This window comes from Papilio polytes, unplaced genomic scaffold (assembly GCF_000836215.1).
Source record: "Papilio polytes unplaced genomic scaffold, Ppol_1.0 DF822067.1, whole genome shotgun sequence".
NCBI classification, from domain to species: Eukaryota; Metazoa; Arthropoda; class Insecta; order Lepidoptera; family Papilionidae; genus Papilio; species Papilio polytes.
In genome coordinates this window covers 561072-585067 of record NW_013527137.1, presented here as the reverse complement: position 1 = coordinate 585067, position 23996 = coordinate 561072, and the positions used below count along the sequence as shown (strand labels likewise).

The 23996-nt window shown below is 33.5% G+C and overlaps 7 protein-coding genes across 9 annotated transcripts in view; 3 read left to right on the top strand and 4 right to left on the bottom strand.

Annotated features, from left to right (window-relative positions):
• Position 1: 1 nt before the first annotated feature.
• On the bottom strand, positions 2-3731 carry LOC106107123. Its single transcript, XM_013287830.1, has 6 exons — positions 3428-3731; positions 2626-2744; positions 2401-2492; positions 1976-2271; positions 1729-1901; positions 2-1578 (listed from the first exon to the last, which is right to left on the bottom strand). The coding sequence occupies exons 1-6, from the start codon at positions 3605-3607 to the stop codon at positions 1050-1052; spliced, it is 1389 nt and encodes a 462-aa protein (XP_013143284.1). The 5' UTR covers positions 3608-3731; the 3' UTR covers positions 2-1049.
• Positions 3732-4968: 1237 nt separating this feature from the next.
• On the bottom strand, positions 4969-7053 carry LOC106107127. Its single transcript, XM_013287833.1, has 7 exons — positions 7044-7053; positions 6833-6934; positions 6547-6744; positions 6115-6272; positions 5701-5898; positions 5526-5619; positions 4969-5266 (listed from the first exon to the last, which is right to left on the bottom strand). The coding sequence occupies exons 2-7, from the start codon at positions 6885-6887 to the stop codon at positions 4995-4997; spliced, it is 975 nt and encodes a 324-aa protein (XP_013143287.1). The 5' UTR covers positions 6888-6934; positions 7044-7053; the 3' UTR covers positions 4969-4994.
• Positions 7054-7418: 365 nt separating this feature from the next.
• On the top strand, positions 7419-12842 carry LOC106107125 (developmentally-regulated GTP-binding protein 2). Its single transcript, XM_013287832.1, has 9 exons — positions 7419-7687; positions 7907-8067; positions 8464-8634; positions 9336-9479; positions 10048-10155; positions 10525-10682; positions 11184-11310; positions 11808-11974; positions 12762-12842. Exons 1-8 carry the CDS (start codon positions 7624-7626, stop codon positions 11967-11969), a joined length of 1095 nt encoding a protein of 364 aa, XP_013143286.1. The 5' UTR covers positions 7419-7623; the 3' UTR covers positions 11970-11974; positions 12762-12842.
• Positions 12843-13543: 701 nt separating this feature from the next.
• Positions 13544-15704, bottom strand: LOC106106991 (ER membrane protein complex subunit 3). Its single transcript, XM_013287656.1, has 5 exons — positions 15460-15704; positions 15245-15383; positions 14663-14780; positions 14291-14452; positions 13544-13869 (listed from the first exon to the last, which is right to left on the bottom strand). Exons 1-5 carry the CDS (start codon positions 15606-15608, stop codon positions 13694-13696), a joined length of 744 nt encoding a protein of 247 aa, XP_013143110.1. The 5' UTR covers positions 15609-15704; the 3' UTR covers positions 13544-13693.
• Positions 15705-15890: 186 nt separating this feature from the next.
• On the top strand, positions 15891-18007 carry LOC106107452 (endonuclease III-like protein 1). Of its 3 annotated transcripts, none has more exons than XM_013288308.1 (6): positions 15891-16002; positions 16101-16341; positions 16411-16545; positions 16633-16803; positions 17065-17224; positions 17418-18007. In XM_013288308.1, the coding sequence occupies exons 2-6, from the start codon at positions 16153-16155 to the stop codon at positions 17984-17986; spliced, it is 1224 nt and encodes a 407-aa protein (XP_013143762.1). In that variant the 5' UTR covers positions 15891-16002; positions 16101-16152; the 3' UTR covers positions 17987-18007. The 3 variants fall into 3 exon arrangements, with proteins under 3 accessions (XP_013143762.1, XP_013143761.1, XP_013143760.1); XM_013288307.1 differs by having other exon boundaries at positions 15892-15984; positions 16101-16338; XM_013288306.1 differs by having other exon boundaries at positions 15894-15984.
• A 235-nt stretch (positions 18008-18242) lies between these two features.
• LOC106107454 (nucleolar protein 12) lies at positions 18243-19240 on the bottom strand. Its single transcript, XM_013288309.1, has 3 exons — positions 19075-19240; positions 18894-18999; positions 18243-18779 (listed from the first exon to the last, which is right to left on the bottom strand). Exons 1-3 carry the CDS (start codon positions 19143-19145, stop codon positions 18264-18266), a joined length of 693 nt encoding a protein of 230 aa, XP_013143763.1. The 5' UTR covers positions 19146-19240; the 3' UTR covers positions 18243-18263.
• A 495-nt stretch (positions 19241-19735) lies between these two features.
• Positions 19736-23996, top strand: part of LOC106107253 (TATA-binding protein-associated factor 172) — a 30800-nt gene continuing 26539 nt past the window's right edge. The window contains exon 1 of the mRNA XM_013288026.1: positions 19736-19899. The gene's annotated coding sequence lies outside the window, so the exon portion shown is untranslated. The remainder of the gene's footprint in view (positions 19900-23996) is intronic.

The window sequence follows — 23996 nt, the reverse complement described above, 5'->3', positions numbered from 1 at the left end:
TGGCATGCAATAATCATGTTAAAAACTAAAAAACCTTCGAGAGATAATTTCATATTTTCGAACTACAAAAGGTTTAGATTTTGCCAATTTTATAATGCATGTATACTCTATTATTGCAGAGAAAACAGTTCCAAATTGATTTAAGTTCTTAAAACCTGATTTTAAATATACTTAATCCATAGACAGAAATAGTAAACTACAATAAGATGAATATTTTCTTTGAAAAAAACTTCAAAAACTTAGATATATCTCCGTGCGGTTATCTTATGCGAGAGCGGAGGCCTCGCTCCGCCGCGGTTGCACTTAATTCATATTCTAAATGATTAAACAATGAAAAACCACACGCTTAAATATATCCATTTCGTCTTACAAAAAGCATAAAATTTAATACATTCAATTATACTTTCCAATTAGATTCTTAATTAAAATATATGTTTAAATTAAAAGTTTCTAAAATATTTTCTTTTACCTCTCTTGTTTTATAGTGGATGCGCAAGGGATATCGCGACACGCGCGACTCTCAAGGACTCGCCGCCAAGGCAATAACGTAGGTAATTCTAATTGCAATATCGCAGTTTTAATGCTAAGTTACGAGTGGGTCAGTTTTGTCAGCTACCTTTGAAGTATAAATATTTAAGTATTGTAAGCAAAAATAGAACTTCCAGTTGCTAAAAATGTTTGATAAAGCTGTCCCAGACACCGTTCGAAAACCGTGTGATTCCGTTGGCATGCAAATTTTAAAAATAGGATAGTTATTCCTAATTCATTAAAAAAATTAATCAACATTGACAAAGAAACAACATTAAGAAAAAATAGATGCAGGATAAACTGTGCAGGGCAAATCAAAATTTAGAACATATTTAGTATGCATCAAATATACTTATGATAAAATTATTTTATTCTATGTGTTATTGCCATTACCATAATCATGCATAATCATGGTAGAATACATAAAATATTTCAAAGTTATTATTTAAAAACATCTAGGTCTATTGGGGGTCCATCAACCAAAGCAACCCTGCACAGTGATGAATACAAGGGCGAGCGACTCACTCCCTGGCGTTGCGGCCGATGAAATCCTGCATCGGATGGTACGCGGTCCACGGGTTGAACTCGCCCGGCGGCGGCGACGGGAACGCGTCCGGAGCGCCTGCCGCCCCGTCCCCGCGCTCGCCCAGACCTTCCAGCCCGCCCAGGGGGCCTAGCCCCTCTAACCCGCCCAAGTCTCCAGCGCCCTCGCCGCCGCCACCAGGCGAGGCCAACGGCACTGCGCCGTTGCGGGCTCCACCAGCTAAAGCGCCGCCATTATATGCTGCTGCTGCTCCCGCACCAATATTGTATGATGCAGAAGCAACGATACCATTGCGTGGTGCAGGAGTCATGCCGCCATTACGGTATGTAAATGGTTCACCGCCGTTGCGTTGCAAAGCAGGCAGGTAATCCTCTGCGGCGGCGGCCGGCTCGACGGGTGACCACACGGCGCGCTCCTCCTCCAGGCCAAGGCCGCCGCCGAGATTGAGCGACGCCATCGACGCCGTAAACAGACCCATGTCATTGGACATGCTGCTATTGCCCCAACTGACACAGAAATATTCAAAGTGTTCAATTGTACATGATTTAATAAACAGTTACATATAATGTTTAAAGATCAATCAATAATAACTTCAAAATGTTGTCTATTCATATCATAATTGTTAAATGTTATAATAGACACAGTGTGCAACTCACTCATTGTGCGCGGCCGTGTTGCGCTGCGCCGCCTCGTGTATCATGCGCATGCGGCGCACCTGCACCCAGGGCTCCAGCGAGTACGAGGCGGCAGCGGCAAGCGGCGGCGGAGAGCCCATCTCCTCCGCCGTGCGCACCAGCTCCACGCCACGCTCGGGACTCCAGCGCCCCACCTGATATTCATTTTAATTATGTAACTTACTATGGATAAAATGTCGCCCCCCTTGTATGGCAAAAGATGCGCTACCTCGCGATACTGGCGCAACAGCTGCGGCGACTGCGGGAGGGACCAATCGACGACGGGGCGCGCGCCGGCGCCCCATGCCGCCGAGGCCGCGGCCACCAGCGCCTTGCGCGCGATGGCCGCACCGCGGTGCGAACGGTACTCCACAATGGCGGCACACGACGCCATGGAGCGCCGGATGCGCACCTCCTGCACCTCGTCCGTCAACGCGTACAGCAGCCGCACGATGTCGGCCGACGGCGTTGTTGACGGAATGCGCGAGATGTATATGCGGCAATTGTTAATAGAGGGGCAGACACCTACCGATCATTAATTTTACTTTGATACATACCACTTTAAATCAAATAATGAACTGAGTAAATAAAAACAGGTGGAAGTATTGATAATGACGAATTTATGTTGAAGCACAAATTTTTGCTACCACTTACCCAGGAGCCAAGCGGGTCTGATCATGTAGTTGTTGAACATGCGGATGGCGTTGCTCGCTTCAGATTCCGTTGCGTACATTGCAAACGCATATCTAGACAATGGTTTTGTATAAATTATTCGATAAAAACAAAAGTTCTTAGAAAAATTGTATTAAGGCTGAGGAAATTATTCGAATCAAAAGTTATGTTTAGTAAAACTTCTATTTATTATTTAAAAAAAATTACCCTCTATTCCATCCGGAAAAGTTGATCATCAGGCGAAACTCAAACAAATCACCCGCCCGGCGAAACAATGGGACCAATGTATCCTCAAAGCAATCATGAGGAATTCTTCCGATAAAAACCTGTGTTATATAAAATACTACTCGTTATATTTTCATCTTTACCAGAAATAATAAACTATCCCTAAAATGTTTGCCAAGCGTTAGTCCTTGAAAGTAGGCGGCGGTCGACCTTGAGACACAGCGTCAGGTCGTCAAACATCGTAATGTACGTCGCAAAGAGATAGACGATGTGATTAAACTGAAATGCGCCTGGAGAGGCAGAAGGGAATCAATTGTAGCGAGGAATCTGAGATAATGTCAGTTTTATGTTAATTTTAATTCTTTATATACCTATCTGGACAATAATGAGAAAGAAAATGGCGGCAATTTTATTTTTTAAATCACTTGATGAACTATTTTCTGAAGTTTCAAAAGCAATATCTATGGATTTAAAACCACGACATCAATGGAACAATACTAAATATACGTATGGAAAATTTTAATACATAATTTTAATTGAGATTCAAGATGGCGTACAGCGCGCGTATAGTTTAAGTATTGAAAAAAAAACAAACCAATTAATACATATCTACATAATTCGATAAATTTACTTTTTGATAGACCAATAAAACGAAAACTATTAGAACTAAACGATTTAGTTATATTATTTTCGGTAACTCCGAAAATGGCGGGCATTTCAAATTTACGTTTGCGTTAACTATCTTTAGGTTCAATGGAGAGTGCACATGTTTATAAATACTTACCTCACATTTTCTAGATGGTTCGGGTCCCTGCCAAGCATGGGGAGCTTTTTTGAAAATTCTTTGCCCATTGATCTGCGTCAAAGTGTAGGAAGCGTCATTTTCGGTTAGCGACAATAATCTTGACGATAATTCATACTGATTAACGGTACTTGATGAATAGTGCTGCCTAATAGGAGACATTTCTAATTTCTATCTAATATACGATTCTTCACTTATATAATTATAATATTTAAATATATTACTGTAGAAGACCTGACACCTCTGGACAGCGTCAAAAAAAGAAATGAAATTCTAGACAACAAAAAGATTGATCCAATAAACAAAATGGCGTTCCAATATTTGACCTTGACAAAAATCAAATTATGTATCAGTTATTGTAATTTTTTAAAATAAGTATATATGCTCATGTGTATAAAACACAGCCGTATAAAAAAGCGTAAAGCACGAATTAAATGTTTTTTTAAAATGAATAACTATATAACTATAATTTTTATAATTTAAAGGAAGATAATTAAGCGGATATAAAAACTAACAAATATTTGAATTTAGAAAATCTATTCCATGATCAAGGTATCCTGTTCTTTTTCGTAAATATATTCACTTCCGGTTTAAACATTAATCGAATATATCGTTTTAAAGAAAATAATTAAATATTTCATTTAGCAAAGACTCTATTTAAAGACGCAGATTAGAAAAGAAAAAAGCCATTTAATGGTTTTCTAATCTTCTTCTCTTCTCATTGTTTCAACAGCAATGCAATTTAATTGAACCTCTTTCAAAAATTCGGACATTGGTGTTAATTCTAATAAGAATTTTTAGATGATTTCAATTCTTACTTCATTTAATATCTAGGATAACATCAATTTGATTGACAAAACTGATTTTAAGAAGATTAATTGATTAACTAAATTTTATTCAGAAATTATTTCATTCAAATCAGCAAAATTTTAATTTATGTAATCATTTCGTTACAGTAGTAAACATAAAAACCTACAGTTAATTAATTAAATGATTAAAATGTAAGAATTAATGATTCTATTCTTTTCAATACTCTTTTTTGTTAATATTACTGTTGTTTACTTTTATAAATTGATCAAACTTCCATCTAGCGTCAAGTAGTAAAAGTTTACATTATTAAAGGAGGCGTTTTATTCCTTGTTATTTGAAATGCCACAAAAACTTATTATAAAACAGTTAAAAAGTCATAATAATTGCTGATCAAAGAATATACAGTTTTTAATATTTTCGTTTAACTACTAACCTACTGATAGAATCAATTTCTTATCTTCTTTCTTATTTTAAGCACTTTAGCTCCATCTATTCATTAATTCCACAATAAATGTTTTCTAGTAGATTTGGCATAGATGTGGAGTAGTCTGGAAGAACACATAGGCGACTTGCTTTTGTTTCTTTTTATTCCACGCGGACGGAGTCGCGGGCGATCGCTAGTATATAATATGTGACTCTAAACGTAATTAAAGTTGGAATTTTATTTATACAATTTGAAAAAGATTTTCAAACGGTAAATAAAATAAGTTGAATTTAATTGAAACCAAAAATATATATTTCAATAATAACTAAATAATTGTTGGACAAAGACAGTACAAAATAACCATGGCTTCAAGCGTTTGCCCCTTTGCCTTGCAATTTGACTCATATCCAAACTATTCCTTAACTGCATTCTTAAAATATAAACTCGTCTCGTTTTTGGATTCATCCTTAATATTTGCGGTTTGGTGAAATATTGCAACTTCGTTTGATCTAAGAAGGTCATTACTCTCGGACTGATCGCCGGTATCGCTTCAAGCTCTAGTACGCTTATTTGTTCTTTTGGAATACCTATAAAAAAGGAATAATTAATCTCAAACCTATTTCAAATCCTTTAAAATAATTAAGAGCAAGAGGACGGGTCACCAAATTAATTAGTCGTCTATTTTGAAATACTGCAGAAAAAATAGTAATAGTTTAACAAGATTGTGTGCATTATATTATTTATTATTAATTTATTTACATCTTTATGCAAATAAATCTCTTCCATTATATGTGTGCATTATGTAATGGAAGAGTAGGCAGGTACTTAAGGAATAAATGAACTTACAAATAAATAATTCGTTAAGACGATTAATTTCATGAGACGACCATTTATAAGGTTCTCCATACGCATCCGGATGAGTAGCGATGTCGAATAACGCCTGAAATATAATTGAAGTCGTACAGAAATCAGTTCAATCAGAATTTATGTAAATCTAATGAGATTATAAGTTAAAATAAACCTTCTTCTGATTAACGTTACACCGTTGGAGTCTACCCAAGACATCCATGTTTAATTTTTTAAAAATGTTCGGTGTAATTTTTCTAAACTCATATTCAGGGAAACCGCATAGCAAAAATCCTAATTCATTTATCCTTGTCCCATTTACGTACCAGTCGCTACCGAAATATCTTCTATAAGCCGCTACCAATACACCATACTTGAAAAGCAACAAAAACAGTTTAGTAAATGAATGGAAACGATCCTAAATAATAATTATTAGATATCGTCCTATCTAATCAGTTTTTAGTTTCTATGAAAACCTACAAAAGAAACAGATAGTCGCAAGGAAACCTAGGTCAGGCTGAATTTAAAAAAAAGTGGACTTACCTTACATTTACTGTATTTTAAATGAAATTAATTCAAGTACGAGTACCTTTCGATCATCTAAGTTAACATAGTGATTAGTAAAATATTTATATACTGAATAATCTCCAAAATTAACGTAGTACAAATCTTCCTCTGGCACAACATTTAACAGACTACCGAAAGCAAGAAATTCTCGACCCTGTAAAAATGCTGCTGTTTTGCCATCTGAAATAATTAATAATTATAATAATGTTCTTGACTATCTTTTTAAAAAACTACGTTAAAATAATCTAATTACTTATGGCTACCAGCACTTCTGGTATGTATGCTCATATGGGTTACGGATTTGACTTTAGTTAGCGCCAGAATGTGGAACAATTTACTGTTTTTTTCGTCAGTGTTAGTACGTTTTTAAAAGTTGATAGCCCCAAATTTAATTATTCGTGGGTATTCTTATATTTATAAAAGGTTTTAAAGGTAAAAATCTACGTTTAATCACCTGTTATGATATCCCAGGCTAGCAAGGCTCTGGTGATTGGTATTAACTGTTTTTTCGTGTGTATTAATAGATGCAAGATAGTTTCTGGGTCAAGTCTTAGGAACGAACTCGGAGGTCCGAAGAATATCATGTTCATTGAGTGCCCTATTCGTAAACGATTATCCATCTCGTCGTAAAAATCTTCATAAGTATTGCTGTCTATTAGATTTGAAATTGTTTTAATATTTTAATCAGTTTGGGCTGATTAATCTAAATATAATATTTAAAGTAATTTTTGAACTAATACCAGTCTCGGAAATAGCTATCATTGAGTTCTTCTCATCTTCATATTCTAAACTCATTTCCTCGATGGTCTTTCGTTGATCGTTTTTGGGATGTAGACACAGTGCTAAAATTGAAGATAAGACAATAAAAAACCTGTTATAAGTACACTTTATAGGCAAGAAATCGCCTGCGCTTCCTACGAAACATAATCCTAGATCGGGGTAATTTTGAACCTATAGAACAGCGCAGGCCATTACTGTGATAAACGCAACAAAAACTCCTACAGTTTAAAGTATTTTCGTATTTTAAAATATGTGCAATGTATTCTTAATCCTCGCCGATTTATTGATGAAGTAAGTTTATAAGTTTAGTAGACTTTAAGAATGTAATTTACCTCCATGAAACAATAGGAAAAAAATATATGTAAACGTATTCATTATTTTAAAATAAATTACCACATAAAACTTCTTAACATTTAATAATATTTTCTTTTTGTAATCCAGATAGCAACGGTTTTCAACAAGTAAAAAATGGATTTTGCTAAGGCACTCGGAACGGAACGGTGTCAGTGTTCCGTTCATCTGACATTTTGTCTGTGTCTGACATTGACTTGATGTTGACATCACTAGTAAATAACCTAACTTTTCAATATCATAAAATTCGATAAATTGAAAATATTCTATTTATGTACTAATTATAGTTAAAAATTTACCCCTTATTGTTGAAATGATATTTGTATTGTAGATTATATCATAATTATTGTCGACGTAGGATTGTTTGTAAGTTTTTATAAGGTGTAAAGACACTTGAAGAATGGGTATTTTAGAAAAGATATCAGAAATTGAAAAAGAAATTGCACGGACACAAAAGAATAAAGGTAATTTAAATTCTGCAGTAAACATTATTCTTGGTATAAATTTGTAAAAACTTAGGTTAGAGTATTTAGAAGACAAACTTCGAAATTAATTTCTTTGGTATATTTATAATTTAAGCTTAAATTATACAAAAGGAAATGCTAGAAGATAGTTTATTATCAATACAATAATATGTTTCTACGATATTATTATGCAATTACATTGAATTTTATTATTTTTAGCAACTGAGTATCATTTGGGTCTATTAAAAGCAAAGCTTGCTAAGTATCGTTCGCAGCTTTTAGAGCCCTCCAAGAAAGGTGGGGACAAAGGAGAAGGTTTCGATGTATTGAAGTCAGGTGATGCCCGAGTGGCTCTAATTGGGTTCCCATCTGTGGGTAAAGTAAGTGTTTAAAACATATAATTTATTTTATTTAACAAATCTTATTGAGGCCTGATTTAATGGCTGATAGTATGTCTAGATAAATTATCTTTTTCTGTTTTGTCTCCTCTGTCCATTAAAAATAGGCACTATATCAGAATCTTGCATCAAATATCTATGGACAAAATTTTTAAGGGATATATAATCTCCTGCAACACTTTGTTCTGTAGTCTCATACAAAAATGACCTATGTTTCATACAAATTATAAAAATTGTGTAGCCTATATTCATCCAGACTATGATCTACATTTATGCCGAATTTTATCAAGATCCCTTGAACTACTTGACAGATACCTTCTAACCAACATCTCCATTTAAACTTTAACATTTGTAAAATTTGTGTTAATATAATTCCAGTCAACCTTACTATCTACACTGACGCACACACATTCGGAGGCCGCTAGCTATGAGTTTACAACATTGACTTGCATCCCTGGAGTCATAGAGTACAGGGGTGCCAACATACAGCTACTTGATTTGCCAGGAATTATAGAAGGTGCTGCACAGGGCAAAGGTAGAGGAAGACAGGTAATGAGATTTGAATCTTTACAATTAAAATCCTAAATGAATAACAGAGGAATCCAAAATTTCTTACATGGAAGCCATTACATTATTTAATTTTAAAGCAAGGAAGTGTCTAATAGTAATACTTTGAAAGTTTCGATTATTAGCATTTAGTGGATTTTTTAATATTTAGCTTATGGATTGAAGCAATTTTTAACATTAATTTGTACTGTATCATACTAATATATAATCCCAAAAAAGAGAAAACTTATCCAACATCATAAAAGTTTATAATTAACTAGCTGTAGCCCACAACTTCGTTCGCTTGGAATAAATACAAACAAAAGCTAGCCCATGTGTTCTTCCAGACTATCCTCTACATTTGTGCCAAATTTCATTGAGATCCTTTCAGCCGTTTAGGCTACAAACTCTAACAAACATCCATCTATCCATCTAAACTTTCCATTTATGATATTAAGTAAAATTAGTAATAATTTAAAGTACATCCTATAACATCATTTTCTTGTAAGTGCTGTATACACCTGTCATCTGTGTGTTCTTCTACTTCTTTGTTTTTCATTGTGTACTGTATATAAACTTGATTGTGAACTTTGAACATGCAATTGGTGTATTCCAATTCCAATTAATAAATAAATATAGAAGGGTCCAGTTCTGTGTGTACTATTCCATATCAAAATGTCACAAATATGGTAATAATTCTCAAGGTGATAGCGGTGGCGCGCACAGCTGACCTGGTGCTGATGATGCTGGACGCCACCAAGCCGTATGTGCATCGCCAGCTGCTGGAGAAGGAGCTGGAGAGTGTCGGCATCAGGCTCAATAAGAATAAACCTAATATTTACTTTAAGGTAACAAACATTATGACTTTAAACTACAAAAAGTAGCCAATGTGTTCTTTCAGACTATAATCTACACCTATGCTAAGTTTTAGTGAGATTTCAGTAACAAACCATCCATCCATCCATCAGTCTAACTTACACATTTGTAATATTAGTAAGAAAAAATAACATGTAATGTCAAATATTAAATAACTAGCTTTCGCCCGCGACTCCGTCCGCGTGGTATTAAAATAAAACCAAGTAGCCTATGTGTTCTTCCAGACTATCCTCTACATGTATGCCAAATTTCATTGAGTACTATTAGACAACTTATTTAATTGATACTGTCGCTTTAAACTCAGAGCAATACTTCTCGCCAGACTCTGAATGCGCGCCAATCTATCTATACTTCTAGTGACATTGACAGCTGTCAGCTAGGGACGTGATGTTTATGCCGATAATCTAGAGTTGCGCCAATTCTATAGCACGGTAATTTTGTTCCTAACAGTACTGTTTAGCAGTTTAGGCTACAAACTCTAACAAACATCCATCCATCTAAACTTTCACATTTATAATATTAGTATGATATTTTTTAAAGGTGAAGAAGGGCGGAGGACTGTCTTTCAACTCAACATGTCAGCTAACAAAAGTGGATGAGAAGATGGTGCAAATGATACTACATGAATATAAAATATTTAATGCTGAGGTAAGCTTTTCTTTATTTATAGATAGTTTTGAAACTGCAAATTCCATTTTTTTATGTCATAAGGTGGTAAACGAGCAAGTGGCTACCTGAATCCGCTGAAATGGTTTCCCAATACCTTAGTTAATAGTTATAGTTTATTACTTCATTGCTAAATATGCTCACATTGTAAATATATTCCTATACCTGTATAACCTGGTAAATACATTATTTCAATATTAACAAACATGTATGTCACTAGACTTCAGATGATTTAGACTAGGTCTAGAGGGAGTAGCAACCAATAATATAGTTTAATTTGAAGAAGTTTGTATCTATTTTCCAATATTAGATTCTGATATCAGACAAATGTTCAGTATTGCAATGTTATAGGTGCTCTTCCGCGAGGATTGTACCGCGGACGAGCTGATCGACGTGATCCTGGCGAACCGCGTCTACCTGCCCTGCATCTACGTCTACAACAAGATAGACCAGATCTCCATACAGGAGGTGGACAGGATAGCGCGCGAGCCGCACTCCGTCGTCGTCAGGTACACTTAGCTAAACTAGCTTTCGCCCGAGACCCTACACATATTAAAAAGAAAGTAGCCTATGCCTTCTACCAGACTATCCTCTATATCTCTTTTTATCTTTTTACAAATTACTTAATTTTGATAATTTCATCTCTAATTATCCTTCTTTGACATATTTCAATATCCGTTCATAAGTTCAGGCAATAAACATCTATCTAAACTTTCCTATTTATATTGTATAAATTAATGTCCATACTTAGATTTTTTCAGTCATGACGGTTATTTAATAAATAATATTTATTACCAGTGGTTCTAGCGCTACTAGCGCCCTGGGCAACGCCCTTTTTCGCCCTGGGCGGTCGCCTGATCACGCCCTACTTTGACACTGTTATAAAATGAATTTACTAAACTTTTTTTGTATACAATGATTGTATAGCATTATTATTAACACAATGAAATTATATCCTTGTTTTTGTAGAATTCGATGGAGGTGTTTTTATAATGATGTTTATTGTGCAGTTGCAACATGAAGCTGAACCTGGACTACCTGCTGGAGATCCTGTGGGAGTACCTCTCCCTCATCCGCGTCTACACCAAGAAGCCCGGACAGCCGCCGGACTTCGATGACGGACTCATTCTTAGAAAGGTATTAAAAACTAATTTAAATTATTTTATACTAGATTTCGCCTGCGAGTTCGTCCGTGGAATAAAAAATAAGCCTATATGTTAACATTATCCTCTACATCTATTACGAATTTAATCGAGTGTCGTTCAGTAGTTTGGGTTACGAAGTCTAACAATCATCCATAACTAAACTATTGCATTTATAACATAAGCAAACTTCTTGTCTTGTCTTGTCATACAATTTGTAAGTTTCCAAACATTTTAACGGGAAATTAACCCATTTTTGTTTCTCAAAAGAAAAAAAATCAAATAAAAACGGGTATTTTTTCAATTGGAATTTTAAATTTCGTATACTTATTCTAATCATACACATATTTTATTTTTTTACTTAAAGAAACATCAATAGATGTGAGGTTAATAGATGTACTTAATAAAGTATCGTCCAAGTCGGTGTTAAGTTATTAAGGTTCTACACTAAGGGACTGTTGAAATAAACACTAAAGTGGTGTGAGTGTGCAGGGTGTGAGCATCGAGCACGTGTGCCACTCCATCCACCGGTCGCTGGCGGCGCAGCTGAAGTACGCGCTGGTGTGGGGCACCAGCACCAAATACTCGCCGCAGCGCGTCGGCGTTGCGCACCTCGTGCAAGACGAGGACGTCGTGCAGCTCATCAAGAAGTAGCACAGGTTAATAGCGAATATTCATGTATTTTTTTCCTATTTTTAAACGATTCACTTGTTATAAAATAACCAGAAAAAAAATTTACGCGATATTCAACCATTGTGCTAAAAATAATAAAATAAAATTACGACCATTTTCGCGCGACTAAAACGCGACCAAAGTTGACATAAGACAATTGACGTCAATCGTCTTATTCCATTCATAACATACGCACAGATGTCACTTCGATATAAAAAACAACAAAGTATCTCAAGGTCAAAAAGTCAAAAATCGATTCATATTTATTATTCCTGGTAAAAATAAGTGGTAATTAATAATTCTATTCAGTTTCTATATTGTTTACAGTAAAATACTTCAAGAGTGTATTTCTATATAAACTAACGTAAATGAACTGTGTATTGACAACACAGCGACGTCATATTAGATAAGCCACTTGCTTCGACCAATAGTGTGCGTTTTAGAACTTAGCGAGGGGATTTGAAAAAGGACACTTTTTAATGATTAAATTTTGCCACTAAATCACATTATATAAAAAAAAATCTTTGCAGGAATGTTTTTATAGTTATAAAGTATACTTTAAAAAAGTTTGGTACAATTTGGTACATATTGCCTATTCTTAAAATAGTGCAATAAAAAAAAGCGCATATAGGGATGTCCTTGATATTAGAAACGACTCTTACCTCCAAGAATTTTAGGAAGTTTTTACCAAGACATTTTCTAGTTAATAATTACCTGCGAATATTAAAATGTTTAAAAATGGTAATTGATAGATATTTGTATTTTTTTCCACAGTTGCAGAAGTGTTTGGTGGTCACTGCCGCTTTACCATGAGTTTCCATTGCCGAAACATCTATACAACATGTTACATGTTGTGTAAAAATATGACAATGTTTATCTATTAGTGTATCGACAGTGGAAACTCACGGTTACACCGAGCTTGAGTGTTGAAAGTTTAATTCGACGAGCAATAAAAATACTTAGAGGATAATAACACACTATGATGTCTTTACCTTTGCAATTTTATATTCATTTAAATTCATAACTTTATTGAAGATTCAAAAAAAATTGTATATTTTTTTTAATGTTAAAATTTATTCCTTTTTTCCCTAATATAGTGAGGATTTTTATATTTCTGCTCAGCCTATATATATTCTGTTTATTATCTCTTATATTATTGCTGTACTTTTTATGATATTATGTTATTCAATGCTTAGGGCCTTTTCCACTCCTGGCTGATAGAGACTCAGATAGCTTAAAAATGACACTGTCAGATAAAGGAACAAAATCCGATATTTCCATCACATATTTTACATGTTGGATTGATATCAGACCATTTACAATTTGTGGGACTGGCCTTTAACAATCAGGTGATTAAATTTAAAAACATTTTATTGATGATTGTTATGAAAAATATGGCCATAGTGTGTTTGAGTAATATTTGTTGGCGATTGTACAGAAACACCATTTTGTATATAATATGGTTTACATATTTGCATTGTAATAAATGTTTTTTTAAATGCAATATTTGTTTCATTATTTAATATCACTTATATAAAAGACAAAAATAAAACATGTAAAGATTAAATTAACTTTATTACCCATTTTACTATATTAACATAAATATTTAAAAGTTTTAGCTTACTACAAAATGGATAACACAATCAATGCTCATTCTTTCACTAGACAAGTAGAAGGAAGAGTGGCAGTGAAAGGGTTAAACACATTTACAGACATTTACTATCAGTAGCGAGTAAATCGTTTTCAACGTTAGCAAGAGACCAACAATGTTCAGTGATCTCTAGAGCCTCCCACTCTGCTTTGAATGCAGCTTTCGGGTCTGGAGGCATCGCCATCGCTGCACCAGACATTTGTTCTTGCATCACCTTTGACTGATCAGCAGCTATAAAGAATGATATAAAAAAAATTACAACTGTAAAAAATTCATGGAATTAATCAACATAAAGCTATGGGACATGTTAGTTTGTGTCTTCACTATTCAGATTTAATTATGGAGTTAATCTTTAAAAAGTAATAAATACTAATTCTATGTATCCTAAATATTACACTTTTATAAGAAATCTTTACAATCCTTAACCTGCAGAGATTATCCACGGAAATGCATACATTTATATATTTCAATTATCTTGCTTAATAAATACAAATGTTTAGATAGATCTGTTAGAAGTTATCTTCGAAACAGTTCAATAGACCTTGATGAAATTTGGCACAAGTATAAATCTAGTCTGAAATAAAACATCTATTATTTTTATAACCAGAGGGCAAAAGAAAATACTAATATATCCAGATATAGTAATACTTACCATTATTTTCACCCAATACAAGTGTGTATATGGTACGTAAACCAAAAACATTGAGGAAATACCAGGAAGCAGAAGACACCCAGGATGCATCAAGATATGCTAACTCCACTCCACGTTGCAGCATTGGTTTGAATCTTAGAGTCAATGGGAATGGTACCTTGGCTGGAAAAGAGAATGTGTTTTCCTAAAATTGTTTATGTGACGCTTCTTCACTATTTTTGGAAAAAAATGCCAATAATTTACAATTCAATTGCACAATACATCTGTTCCTCTTGTATTAATGTCTATAGTTTTGGTTCAATTATTAGAAGCAATCTGCAGCTTATTTGCCCACACCTCATTTAAAGTCTAAGAACATATATAAAATATTACTTGTAAGAAAACCGCTGAACATCCAGTTGATCCAGCCTCCAATAACAATCATTGGCAGTACATTGGTTACATTCCCTTTCAGCATGTCAGTCATCATTCCAGGGTCAGTCATTGGATTCTGTGAACAAGACAAAATCAATGTTATATCTTACTTATAAATGCGAATGTTTAGATGGATGGATGTTTGTAGTTTTTAGCATAAACGGCTGAACGGATTTCAATAAAATTTGGCATAGACATAGAGGATACTCTGGAAGAACACATAGGCTACTTATATTTGTTTTATTGAATTCCATGCGGTCGGAGTCGCAGGCTATTGCCCGCTATTTAATCATGAATAAGAAAAACACTGTGATACAAGTCAACTAATCTGCACTACCCAGTGTGTTTGATTAAGGCCTAAAAACCCCTAACATAATTTAGGCTCTACAAACCTCAAGATAAGCTGATGTTACCATTTGAACCACTAATTATGATGAAATTAGGTGAATAGCAATAAACTACATCATGTTTTTTATTCTTATTAACCCTTTAGCCTAATAGATGGTAGAATTATTTTTTTTTAAAAAAACCAAGGTATACCTGTGAAGCTGCAGCTCTTTTCTGTACTTTGAAGTATCCAGTATCTTCATTGTTAAAAAAATGCCGACGCATAGCAAAGGACTGTCGTGGCAAATATTTGCCATTCTCACGCAGCAAACGAGCTCTGATCATGACTTGGCTGCAAGAATTTAATAAAATATCGTCTTAGAAAAATTTCGTTACCAGAGTTCATTAACATAAGTTAAAAAAATTACCTGTCTTGGACTTGCAACAATTCGATTTTCTTCTGAGATGATAAAATAATCGAAACATAATGTCTTACAATTCCAACAAGGAAAGTGATTATTACAATGGGCAGAAACACCCAAACTCGAATATTAGGGTCCAGTAGTAATTCAGTCATTTTATAAGAAACTTTATATTAAATTAAAAATAACTCCTACTTCATAAGGGCCAATATTAATTATATTAGTTTAATAATTTTCAAATTAGACTTTTAAGCAATAACCAAAAAATATTTTGATTTTCATTAATAGTAAATTGGAAAATGACAAAAAGGTAAAGTTACAGGAGATGACAAATGTCAGCATAGACTGAAAATATACAATACAGATAAAAAAAATCATGTTTTCAAATGGAATACAAAATGTTAATACATATATCTATGGTTGTCCGACACTTGACTTAACATTTTGTCTTTGTCTTCAGATTTAAAAACTGTTTCTTGCGGGTTTGTTTACAATGTTTACAAATAAATTGGTTTCGAAAACGTTAATTAGGTATATTTAAGTTACAAGGTTGTCCAAATATAATCCTTGGTCAATTAATAGCGTATACTATTTAAGTCAAAATATATATCTAATCAACTTATTACATCTAAAACGTTATTTTCAAGGGTCAAACCTTGTTTGTTAAGGGTTTTTCTAAATAAGTATACAAACACTAAAATGCCGCGAGGAAAGACGAAACAATCGGACACGAATGACGAAAAAGAAATTAAAAGCGAAACTGAAAATGTTATAAAACCAATAAAAAAAGAAGAAATCAGTGGGAAGATAGACCTTAATAAGTTTAAGTTTGAAAAGAAATCGAAAATAAAAATAGAGTTTGACAATGATGAGAATACACAGAAAGTGGTAATATTTTATTTCTTTAAATAAAAAATCAACATTATTAAGACATGTAATAATTTATAAAATTTGCAGGACAATAAGGGCCTATGGGAACCATCTAATTGGAGGCAGTTTCTGGACAACTTGAGGATGATGCGTTCAAAAAATGATGCTCCAGTAGACTCAATGGGTTGTCATATGACAATGGATGAGAATGCACCACCTAAAGTGAGATTTTCACTTTTTAATTTTTACATTGTTATTATTTGGGTTAGTGTAATAAGTAATAGGGTAAATTTATTTTTTATATTTCAGGTGATAAGATATCAAACACTTATATCATTGATGTTATCAAGTCAAACAAAGGATCAAGTAACTTTTGCTGCTATGGAGAGATTAAAAGAAAGAGGCTTGTCTGTTGACAATGTTCTTGCTATGAGCGATGAAGAATTGGGCAAATTAATTTATCCTGTTGGATTTTGGAAAGTATGTTTTATTTTTTTATACAATATTCTAGGGCAAATGTAATGCATTTAAGACTTAATGCAACCAACATGCTTGAAATTATAGAAATAATTAAAAAATATAGCCTATCTTACTCAAATACAAATTACCTTTCTAACGGCGAAAGAATTTTAAAAATTGATCCAGTACTTACAGATTCAATTTAATACATACAAAAATTCAAATCTTTTCTCTTTATAAATTAGTATAGATTACTTACCGAATTCTTTTATTCATTTTTAGACAAAAGTAAAATACATTAAGAAAACAACACAAACATTGAAGGATCAATATGGTGGAGATATACCAAATTCTGTGGAAAAACTTTGCAAGCTTACAGGAGTGGGTCCGAAAATGGCACACATTTGTATGAAAGTAGCCTGGGACAAGGTGACTGGTATTGGTCAGTATTGAATGTTTGTATTTAATCCACAAAAGAACCATCAGTTTCCTAAAACTAGCAAGCCTTTGAAATTTAGTCAGTATTCGAAAATAAGTATAACGTAAAAATTAACAGAAAAATAACTGAAAGAGCTACTAAGTGGTTATAAATAGGTTACTTCCGTAGTATCAATTTTTTTTACATTCTTTTTCAGGTGTTGATACTCATGTTCACAGAATAAGTAATAGAATAGGTTGGGTCAAAAAACCCACAGCCACTCCAGAGGACACAAGAAAATCTCTTGAATCCTGGCTCCCATTTGAATTATGGAGTGAAGTAAATCACCTTATGGTGGGATTCGGACAAACTATTTGCTTACCACTCGGACCTTCTTGCGATAAATGCTTAAACAAAGATATTTGTCCATCCAGTGGTAAATTAAAGAGATCTCCGAATAAAAAATCACCTTTGAAACACTCAACAGATGTCAAAGAAACTAAATTAAATATTAAAGAAGAACCAATGGAATCACTGGTAGAAATCAAAGTTGAAAATTTAAAAGTTGAACCAAAAGATGATAGTGTTGAACATTGTGATGAAAGTCAATCACAAAATATTCCAGTTTCTGAATTTGAATCTAAAGAAGAAACTGTTGTCACATCGCAAAAACTGCAATTAAAAAGGAAATCTCCTAGAAATAAAATAACTAATGATAATGTAACTGATATAAATGAATCGAAGATTAATTTAAGAGTAAAGAAAAAGAAATCGTACAAAGAATAGTATTCACTATGCATGTTCTTATTTTAATTCATAACTCCATTTGGTTTTAAACTACAATTCAAGAAAGCAGTTAAACAGTGTATTTTATCAAAAGTATTGCTGGTTATTTCTATCGTATCATCAAATTTTCCTAAATAATTGCAAGCAAGGGTGTTATCATTTATATTTGATTTTGTTCCTCTATATAACTTTTTCTGTATAAAAGTTTTAATTACGAGATGTTTATATAAATTGTTGATTTTTGTAATGATAAACATTTTTAAAAATTTCAGAACTTTTATTTCACTTGCTTCTTTTTATGACTCTTTTTCCTTGATTTGTTCTTTTTCGAATCTGATTTCATCTTTGCCATATGACCTTTCTTTTGTTGTGATTTTTTCTTATTTTGTATCCTATCCAATTTAGTCTTCATTTGAAAAACTTTACTCTTTTGAATTTTCTTTGTTGCTTGTCTTTTCAGCATCTGTTTTACTTCCTTTTTAGTTTTTAACTTAGTGTCATTTGTTTCGATTACATCATTTTCTGCCTCTGACGCTTCAACGCTTTCTTCATCAGAACCCATACCCGGTACTTTTTGTGGTAATTCTTTCTTTTTCTTTGTATGTACAACTTTGTCAACACTTTCTTTTGGTTTGTTTTCTCCTATGACTATATCTTTTTTCTGCAGTGTATCTGCAGACAGCTCAACTATTTTGACATTAACATCCTCATCCTCATATTCTTCCTGAAGCAGCTGTTCAATATCAGGTATAGGGCGGCTGGATACCACAAGCTTTTTGTATGATTCCTTATTCTGAAATAACAAGACAGATATTCGTCAAGCCATATATGCAGAACGCAAAATACATTTTATTGGTTTAGAAATTGTTTTAGACTGTTTTTTATAGAAAATTACTTTTAAACTCACCTCTTGCTTTATTCGTTTCTTCTCTTCTTTCAACATTCGTTCCATTTCCTCTTTTGCCTTCTTCTTCCTTTCTAGTTTTCGTTTACGAAAACCGCATAAATAATCTCTAAAACAAAAACAACAACATTAACAACATTTCGATAGAAAACAACTTTTTGGTTTTATAAAGGTTTATTCATACTTTCTTTTACTTTCATCAAATACTAGTTTAATCTTCTTCTTTTCAGTATTTTTCGTTTTTCTTTTGCCCATTTTCTTAAATAGTGTAAACTTTTAGAGAATTCAAAATGAACACAATTTCAATTCCCAAACATAACCTTATTCTCACGACATTTATAGGTTATGAAATGATGTCATGACAGATGACAGTGATGACACTTGCCTGACACTGACACTTAACGCTTCCTTTTCATGCATTTTCATGAGTGTTGAAGTTTCAAAGTACTGCAACTTTAAAACTCAGTGGTAATACTCGAGATTCATTGCTGTAGTACAATTTTTCAACATAAATAACGCTTACAGCCCTTACAATGTACAATTTGGTACTGCACAAATTATGGAAATATATTAATAAAGCTTTTCGTACCTCTGTTCGTCTTGTTTTGCACTGAAATTGTTGCTTGGGTGTATTTTATAGAAATAAAACAAGACTTTAATTTGCAGTTATAAAAATATTTTATCTAATTGAAGTTTAAATTCCGCGTGCAAACTTCTGGCTAGTGTCCAACAGTTTTTAAATTCTCACATTTGATTGGCGGATTCTTGCAATTACAATTTTTTTGAGGTATTGCCCGCCCAATCAGCACGCAAGTGCACAATAAAGACGGACTCATCAGCAGCATGGCTGTCAGTATAAATTTGAAGCTTGGACGATGCGCTTCCTTTCGTCACGTTGGTTTTTTTTGTTTGTGCAATTTAACGAAAATGTTATCGTGTGTGATTTTGTGTGGCTTATAAAATGGATCGATTTAGGTGCTGTGACGTGATAACTGCCTTGTTACGCAAGGTAAGACATGGAATGTTAATTTTCACTTTTATAAATTAATAATAAAAAAATAAAATTGTAATGAGATAAATCTGTCCTTATATCGTGACATCGAAAAATAATTTGAAATCTTGCTACGTGTAAGTGGGAGTCTTTAATTAACTATAGCAAGGTCACTATTAGAGGGAGGCAGCGAGTGGCAATGCATTTAATTGAAATAATCAATACTATCATGTCGCACGGCCATATGTTAGCCGAGTGAACGGTTCGTGTTACATATTACCGTTATTATTCATTTTATTTCCTAAGCCTAGCCTAAAGTAAACTCACGCATAGATTCCGTAAACGTACACATAAAATTGTATAAATGAGAATGTGAAAATCAGAGGCTCGTATGTTTTGACTTTTGACATTGGAAACCTGATAAGTAGAAGAAAAATCCCTTCGATTCAATTTGATTATGTTAATCGTATAATAAGACAGCTGTCGATATTCGTACCGTAAACAGGACATTCAAATGCAGAGAATAAATGACTAGTTGTGTTCTGTAATAGCTGTATCTTGTAAAAATACCAATAACTAAACAAAAAAGTATTTCAATGTGAATGTATAAAATACCAATGGAATTAAGTATCACCTCCCTATTGAAGTTGCAAGTTAATTTACTAAAATACATTGATAGATGTCAATTTGTAGGACAATAAAGTACATCTTGCTGGTCTTTACAATTAATTTTTACATTCATCATACTTGCATAAAATATATGCCCATTTAAATCTTACTTCTTGCTAATATTATACATAAGTTTGGATGGATAGAGGTTTTTTAGAGACTATAGCCTAAACGGCTGAATAGATCTCAATGAAATTTGGCATAGATATAGAGGATAGTCTGGAAGAACACATAGGCTATTTCTTTTTGTTTCTTTCCAACTCCATGCAGGTGAAGTCACAAGCAAAAGCTAGTGAAACGAAAGTTCAAGTTAACCACACATTCTAGGTTATTTATAAATTTAGTAATAACAAGATTTCCTTAATCTGCATGAATATGTATGTAATGCTTACATCAAACTAGTAATCTCAATGTAGAGATTGAACTCTTGGAGATAACAAGGTTCACCATGGATAGGGTAGATCATGGAGGACATCATTACACAATTATGTAATTTAGGTCAACAATCTAATCTGATCAAACAAGACAATGAAGTCTTTGGAGAGTCTTTTTTTTTTGTAATCTTTGGTAAGCTGGCGCTTGACCATAATTCCACATGATATTTGGTGCAGATTTGGTTGAAATATGATAACAAATATGTAGTCTGTTATGTATGATGAAAAGGAGCTTTAAAAATTCCTGTTGAAGTTAATAAAGTGAATATAAAAGCAGGTGATCTTTAATTCCTTGGACATGAAGTAAAACACAAAATAATTTGACATCACCCACATATTCTGTATATCACAATGGTGCTATCACTTTTGAGGTCATTTATAGAATACTTGTATTTCATATTCCAACTGATAAGCTTACAATATAATATACCATACTCATATATTCTATCAAAAGTGTTAACATGGTTCCTAAATTTAGTTATAGAAATGATGGACACTTGTACCTTTTCAGTCTGTCAGAATAATTTAAAACCAGACCTGATAGCTTGTAGATAGTAAGATATGATACACAGGCGATGTTTGCTTTCCTCAGTGGTTTGGGTAATACTGATGATTTACTTCCAAAGTGTTGCTAGGAATGTTATGGGGTACTCCAAAAATGTATACATAAAATTACTGTTCATATAACAATTTTATGGTAGCTGACCCTCTAGAATCTAGACCTAGCATCCATCATCGCCTGGCGACGCCCATAACTCCCGCTTTGTACTTCGACCATTGCTCATACAAACTTTGAGGCAGTGTGACCATGTTGGTGATAAAATATTGAAAACCTTGGTTGGTATGGGCAATGACCTGTGGTGCGTCAAATTGCATCAAATGCAGTGTAGGGGAACTGCATTGGGCGTGCAGATTGCTAGCGCGGGAACCAGGGCGCTAGATCCTGATTAAGCGATATGACCGATTATGACGCTCCTAACCGACTCTGTTGTGAGCTACAATACGGGGTAGTCTTATCTTTACAGTGAAATTCTACTGTTGTAATGATGACGATCTGTTTTCGTAGAAGTGTTTTGACAGTGTAAACACATGCACAGATCGAAGTGTCAGTGTAAGTCTTCGTGATAAAAATACTGATTTTTTCATTAAATATTTCGACTTACCTTATTCCGTAACGTTTTATTTGATAAAAGGTAAAAATATTCTTATTATTCTGCATAAAATACATCAAGGCTTAAAATAAATACAATACATTAATGTAGAAACTGTGTTACGTTAAATAAACTTTAAAGCCGGTTTTGTTATTTTTTACGTTGTATTCATTTGATGGAGGCAAAGATTTTTAAAATGTGGGTAACCATCATTCGCAGATATCTGTTGTATTGTCAGCCTTTTCGTGGGATATTAAGAAGTAATAGGAATAATCTCTTCAGAAATTCGTTCTTGAGGCAGAAGTTTACGTAAACTTTTGATCCTCCACTCACACTGACGCACTTTTTATCGGTCGATAGTTTAGTCTGTTGATTGATCAGTTTTTATGAAAGCGCCCATTACTCCGATTATCTTTTATATTATTTTCGCGTGACAGTATGTGCGGGGGCAGTAAGTTGTTTTTGAGTGCTGATGGTATTTCCCTAGTTTAATAGGTCACAAAATTGTGTATAAGTAATTGAAGATGGACAGGCGAAAGTAGACTTTGTTATTATATTGATAATAAATGAATCGATTGACATGATATTTACAGTGTTCATGCAAGTACGATAACATAGTGACCCTTAAAATAAACTGACAGATTTGGAACAGGTTATCGACATTTAAATGTCTTTCAACTTACACGACAGGATATAATTCTTATAGGAATGTAGTTTAATTTAACAAGTTTATGGTCTGGATTTACTAATCAAATACACGATACACAGAGGGGTAGGCAGAGACCACGTATTTCCATTTTACCTTCTACATTCATCAACGCAAGCATGCACGTATTTCGGCTGCTTCTGTTAAGTACAACCAAAATATAGGATATTATAAGTGGTGTTAGCTGGAAAATGCACTCATAATCAGGCCCATTTTTTTCTTTAGTTATTCGTTTATTCAACTTGCAGTGAGGGCATATTGCAGCGTTATCAGCATTGCTGGCCAGTGCTAATCTTAGTTACCTATGCCGGCCACTTGTTTACAATTTATACGTTTAAAATATTTGGTTTCACAATGATTTCAAATCCAGTTTGCAATGTAAATTAACTTGCTTATTCAAGTTCTTTGTTTTTAACAATATTTGTTATTAAAGAAGTTGTCCCTACGATCGCGCGTTCTTTTTTGGATTGTTTTTAAGGTATTAATAACAGCTGGATGGTGACATAAATGGACCATAAATATCGAAACCTTTCTAATATTGGTTTTGATGTTTTCCAGTAGAATTGTAGACGGTGATTGTTGAGAATCTGTCTAGGTATCTATTATCATTAAAAAAAAATTGTCAATGGACATTATCGCACTACGTGAAGTTGCTGATCTACTCGTAATATATCTGATAGGCTAGTATTTGATTTGTGCTGACCTAGAAAATGCCTAATAATACTTTCGAAGGTAAAAATAGAATCAATAAAAAGATAATTATTATTATACCTGCATTGCGGCTCGCATGGTTCATTGCAAATTACAATGTACCGGAAAATCAATATTTCTGTCTATACACATAAAGCCCGCTACATACGTATCTGACAGTTTTATGTGAACACTCTTTAACGTTCAGATAAATAAGCACAGTTCTTAATTTTAATCAAAGCATCTCAAAGATCAAACTGTTCAGTTACAACTTATCGTGTGTAGCGGGCTTTAGAATACATGTGGTGCATTTAAATGGTTATTTCGAAAAGGTATTGCAACAAACAAAATCCTTTTTTTCATATTAAAATCAATGGCTCTTTAAGTTTCCTATTCACGTTTCAAAGTATTCGAATTAATGCCATCGATATGTGAATACATCAAAGAAGTAATGTGTTACAATGG

Bases quoted from the DNA above. Each gene is read 5' to 3' on its own strand.
- LOC106106991 (XM_013287656.1), bottom strand. From the start codon at position 15,608: ATGACTGAATTACTACTGGACCCTAATATTCGAGTTTGGGTGTTTCTG. The intron at 14,453-14,662 runs GTAATATTTTAT...TCTCTTTTCCAG, and splicing joins GTTCAGCGGTTTTCTTACAA to CCAAGGTACCATTCCCATTG. The intron at 13,870-14,290 runs GTAAGTATTACT...CATTCTTTATAG, and splicing joins TGTATTGGGTGAAAATAATG to CTGCTGATCAGTCAAAGGTG.
- LOC106107127 (XM_013287833.1), bottom strand. From the start codon at position 6,887: ATGAGTTTAGAATATGAAGATGAGAAGAACTCAATGATAGCTATTTCC. The intron at 5,899-6,114 runs GTACTCGTACTT...TTGCTTTTCAAG, and splicing joins TTAACTTAGATGATCGAAAG to TATGGTGTATTGGTAGCGGC. The intron at 5,620-5,700 runs GTTTATTTTAAC...ATTATATTTCAG, and splicing joins GTAACGTTAATCAGAAGAAG to GCGTTATTCGACATCGCTAC.
- LOC106107454 (XM_013288309.1), bottom strand. From the start codon at position 19,145: ATGGGCAAAAGAAAAACGAAAAATACTGAAAAGAAGAAGATTAAACTA. The intron at 19,000-19,074 runs GTATGAATAAAC...TTTTTGTTTTAG, and splicing joins TTTGATGAAAGTAAAAGAAA to AGATTATTTATGCGGTTTTC. The intron at 18,780-18,893 runs GTGAGTTTAAAA...TTGTTATTTCAG, and splicing joins AGAAACGAATAAAGCAAGAG to AATAAGGAATCATACAAAAA.
- LOC106107123 (XM_013287830.1), bottom strand. From the start codon at position 3,607: ATGTCTCCTATTAGGCAGCACTATTCATCAAGTACCGTTAATCAGTAT. The intron at 2,745-3,427 runs GTAAGTATTTAT...TATATAACACAG, and splicing joins AACCATCTAGAAAATGTGAG to GTTTTTATCGGAAGAATTCC. The intron at 2,272-2,400 runs GTAAGTGGTAGC...AATGATCGGTAG, and splicing joins CAGACCCGCTTGGCTCCTGG to GTGTCTGCCCCTCTATTAAC.
- LOC106107125 (XM_013287832.1), top strand. From the start codon at position 7,624: ATGGGTATTTTAGAAAAGATATCAGAAATTGAAAAAGAAATTGCACGG. The intron at 8,635-9,335 runs GTAATGAGATTT...ATAATTCTCAAG, and splicing joins GCAAAGGTAGAGGAAGACAG to GTGATAGCGGTGGCGCGCAC. The intron at 11,311-11,807 runs GTATTAAAAACT...GTGAGTGTGCAG, and splicing joins ACGGACTCATTCTTAGAAAG to GGTGTGAGCATCGAGCACGT.
- LOC106107452 (XM_013288306.1), top strand. From the start codon at position 15,947: ATGTTTACAAATAAATTGGTTTCGAAAACGTTAATTAG. The intron at 16,342-16,410 runs GTAATATTTTAT...TAAAATTTGCAG, and splicing joins ATGAGAATACACAGAAAGTG to GACAATAAGGGCCTATGGGA. The intron at 17,225-17,417 runs GTCAGTATTGAA...ATTCTTTTTCAG, and splicing joins GGACAAGGTGACTGGTATTG to GTGTTGATACTCATGTTCAC.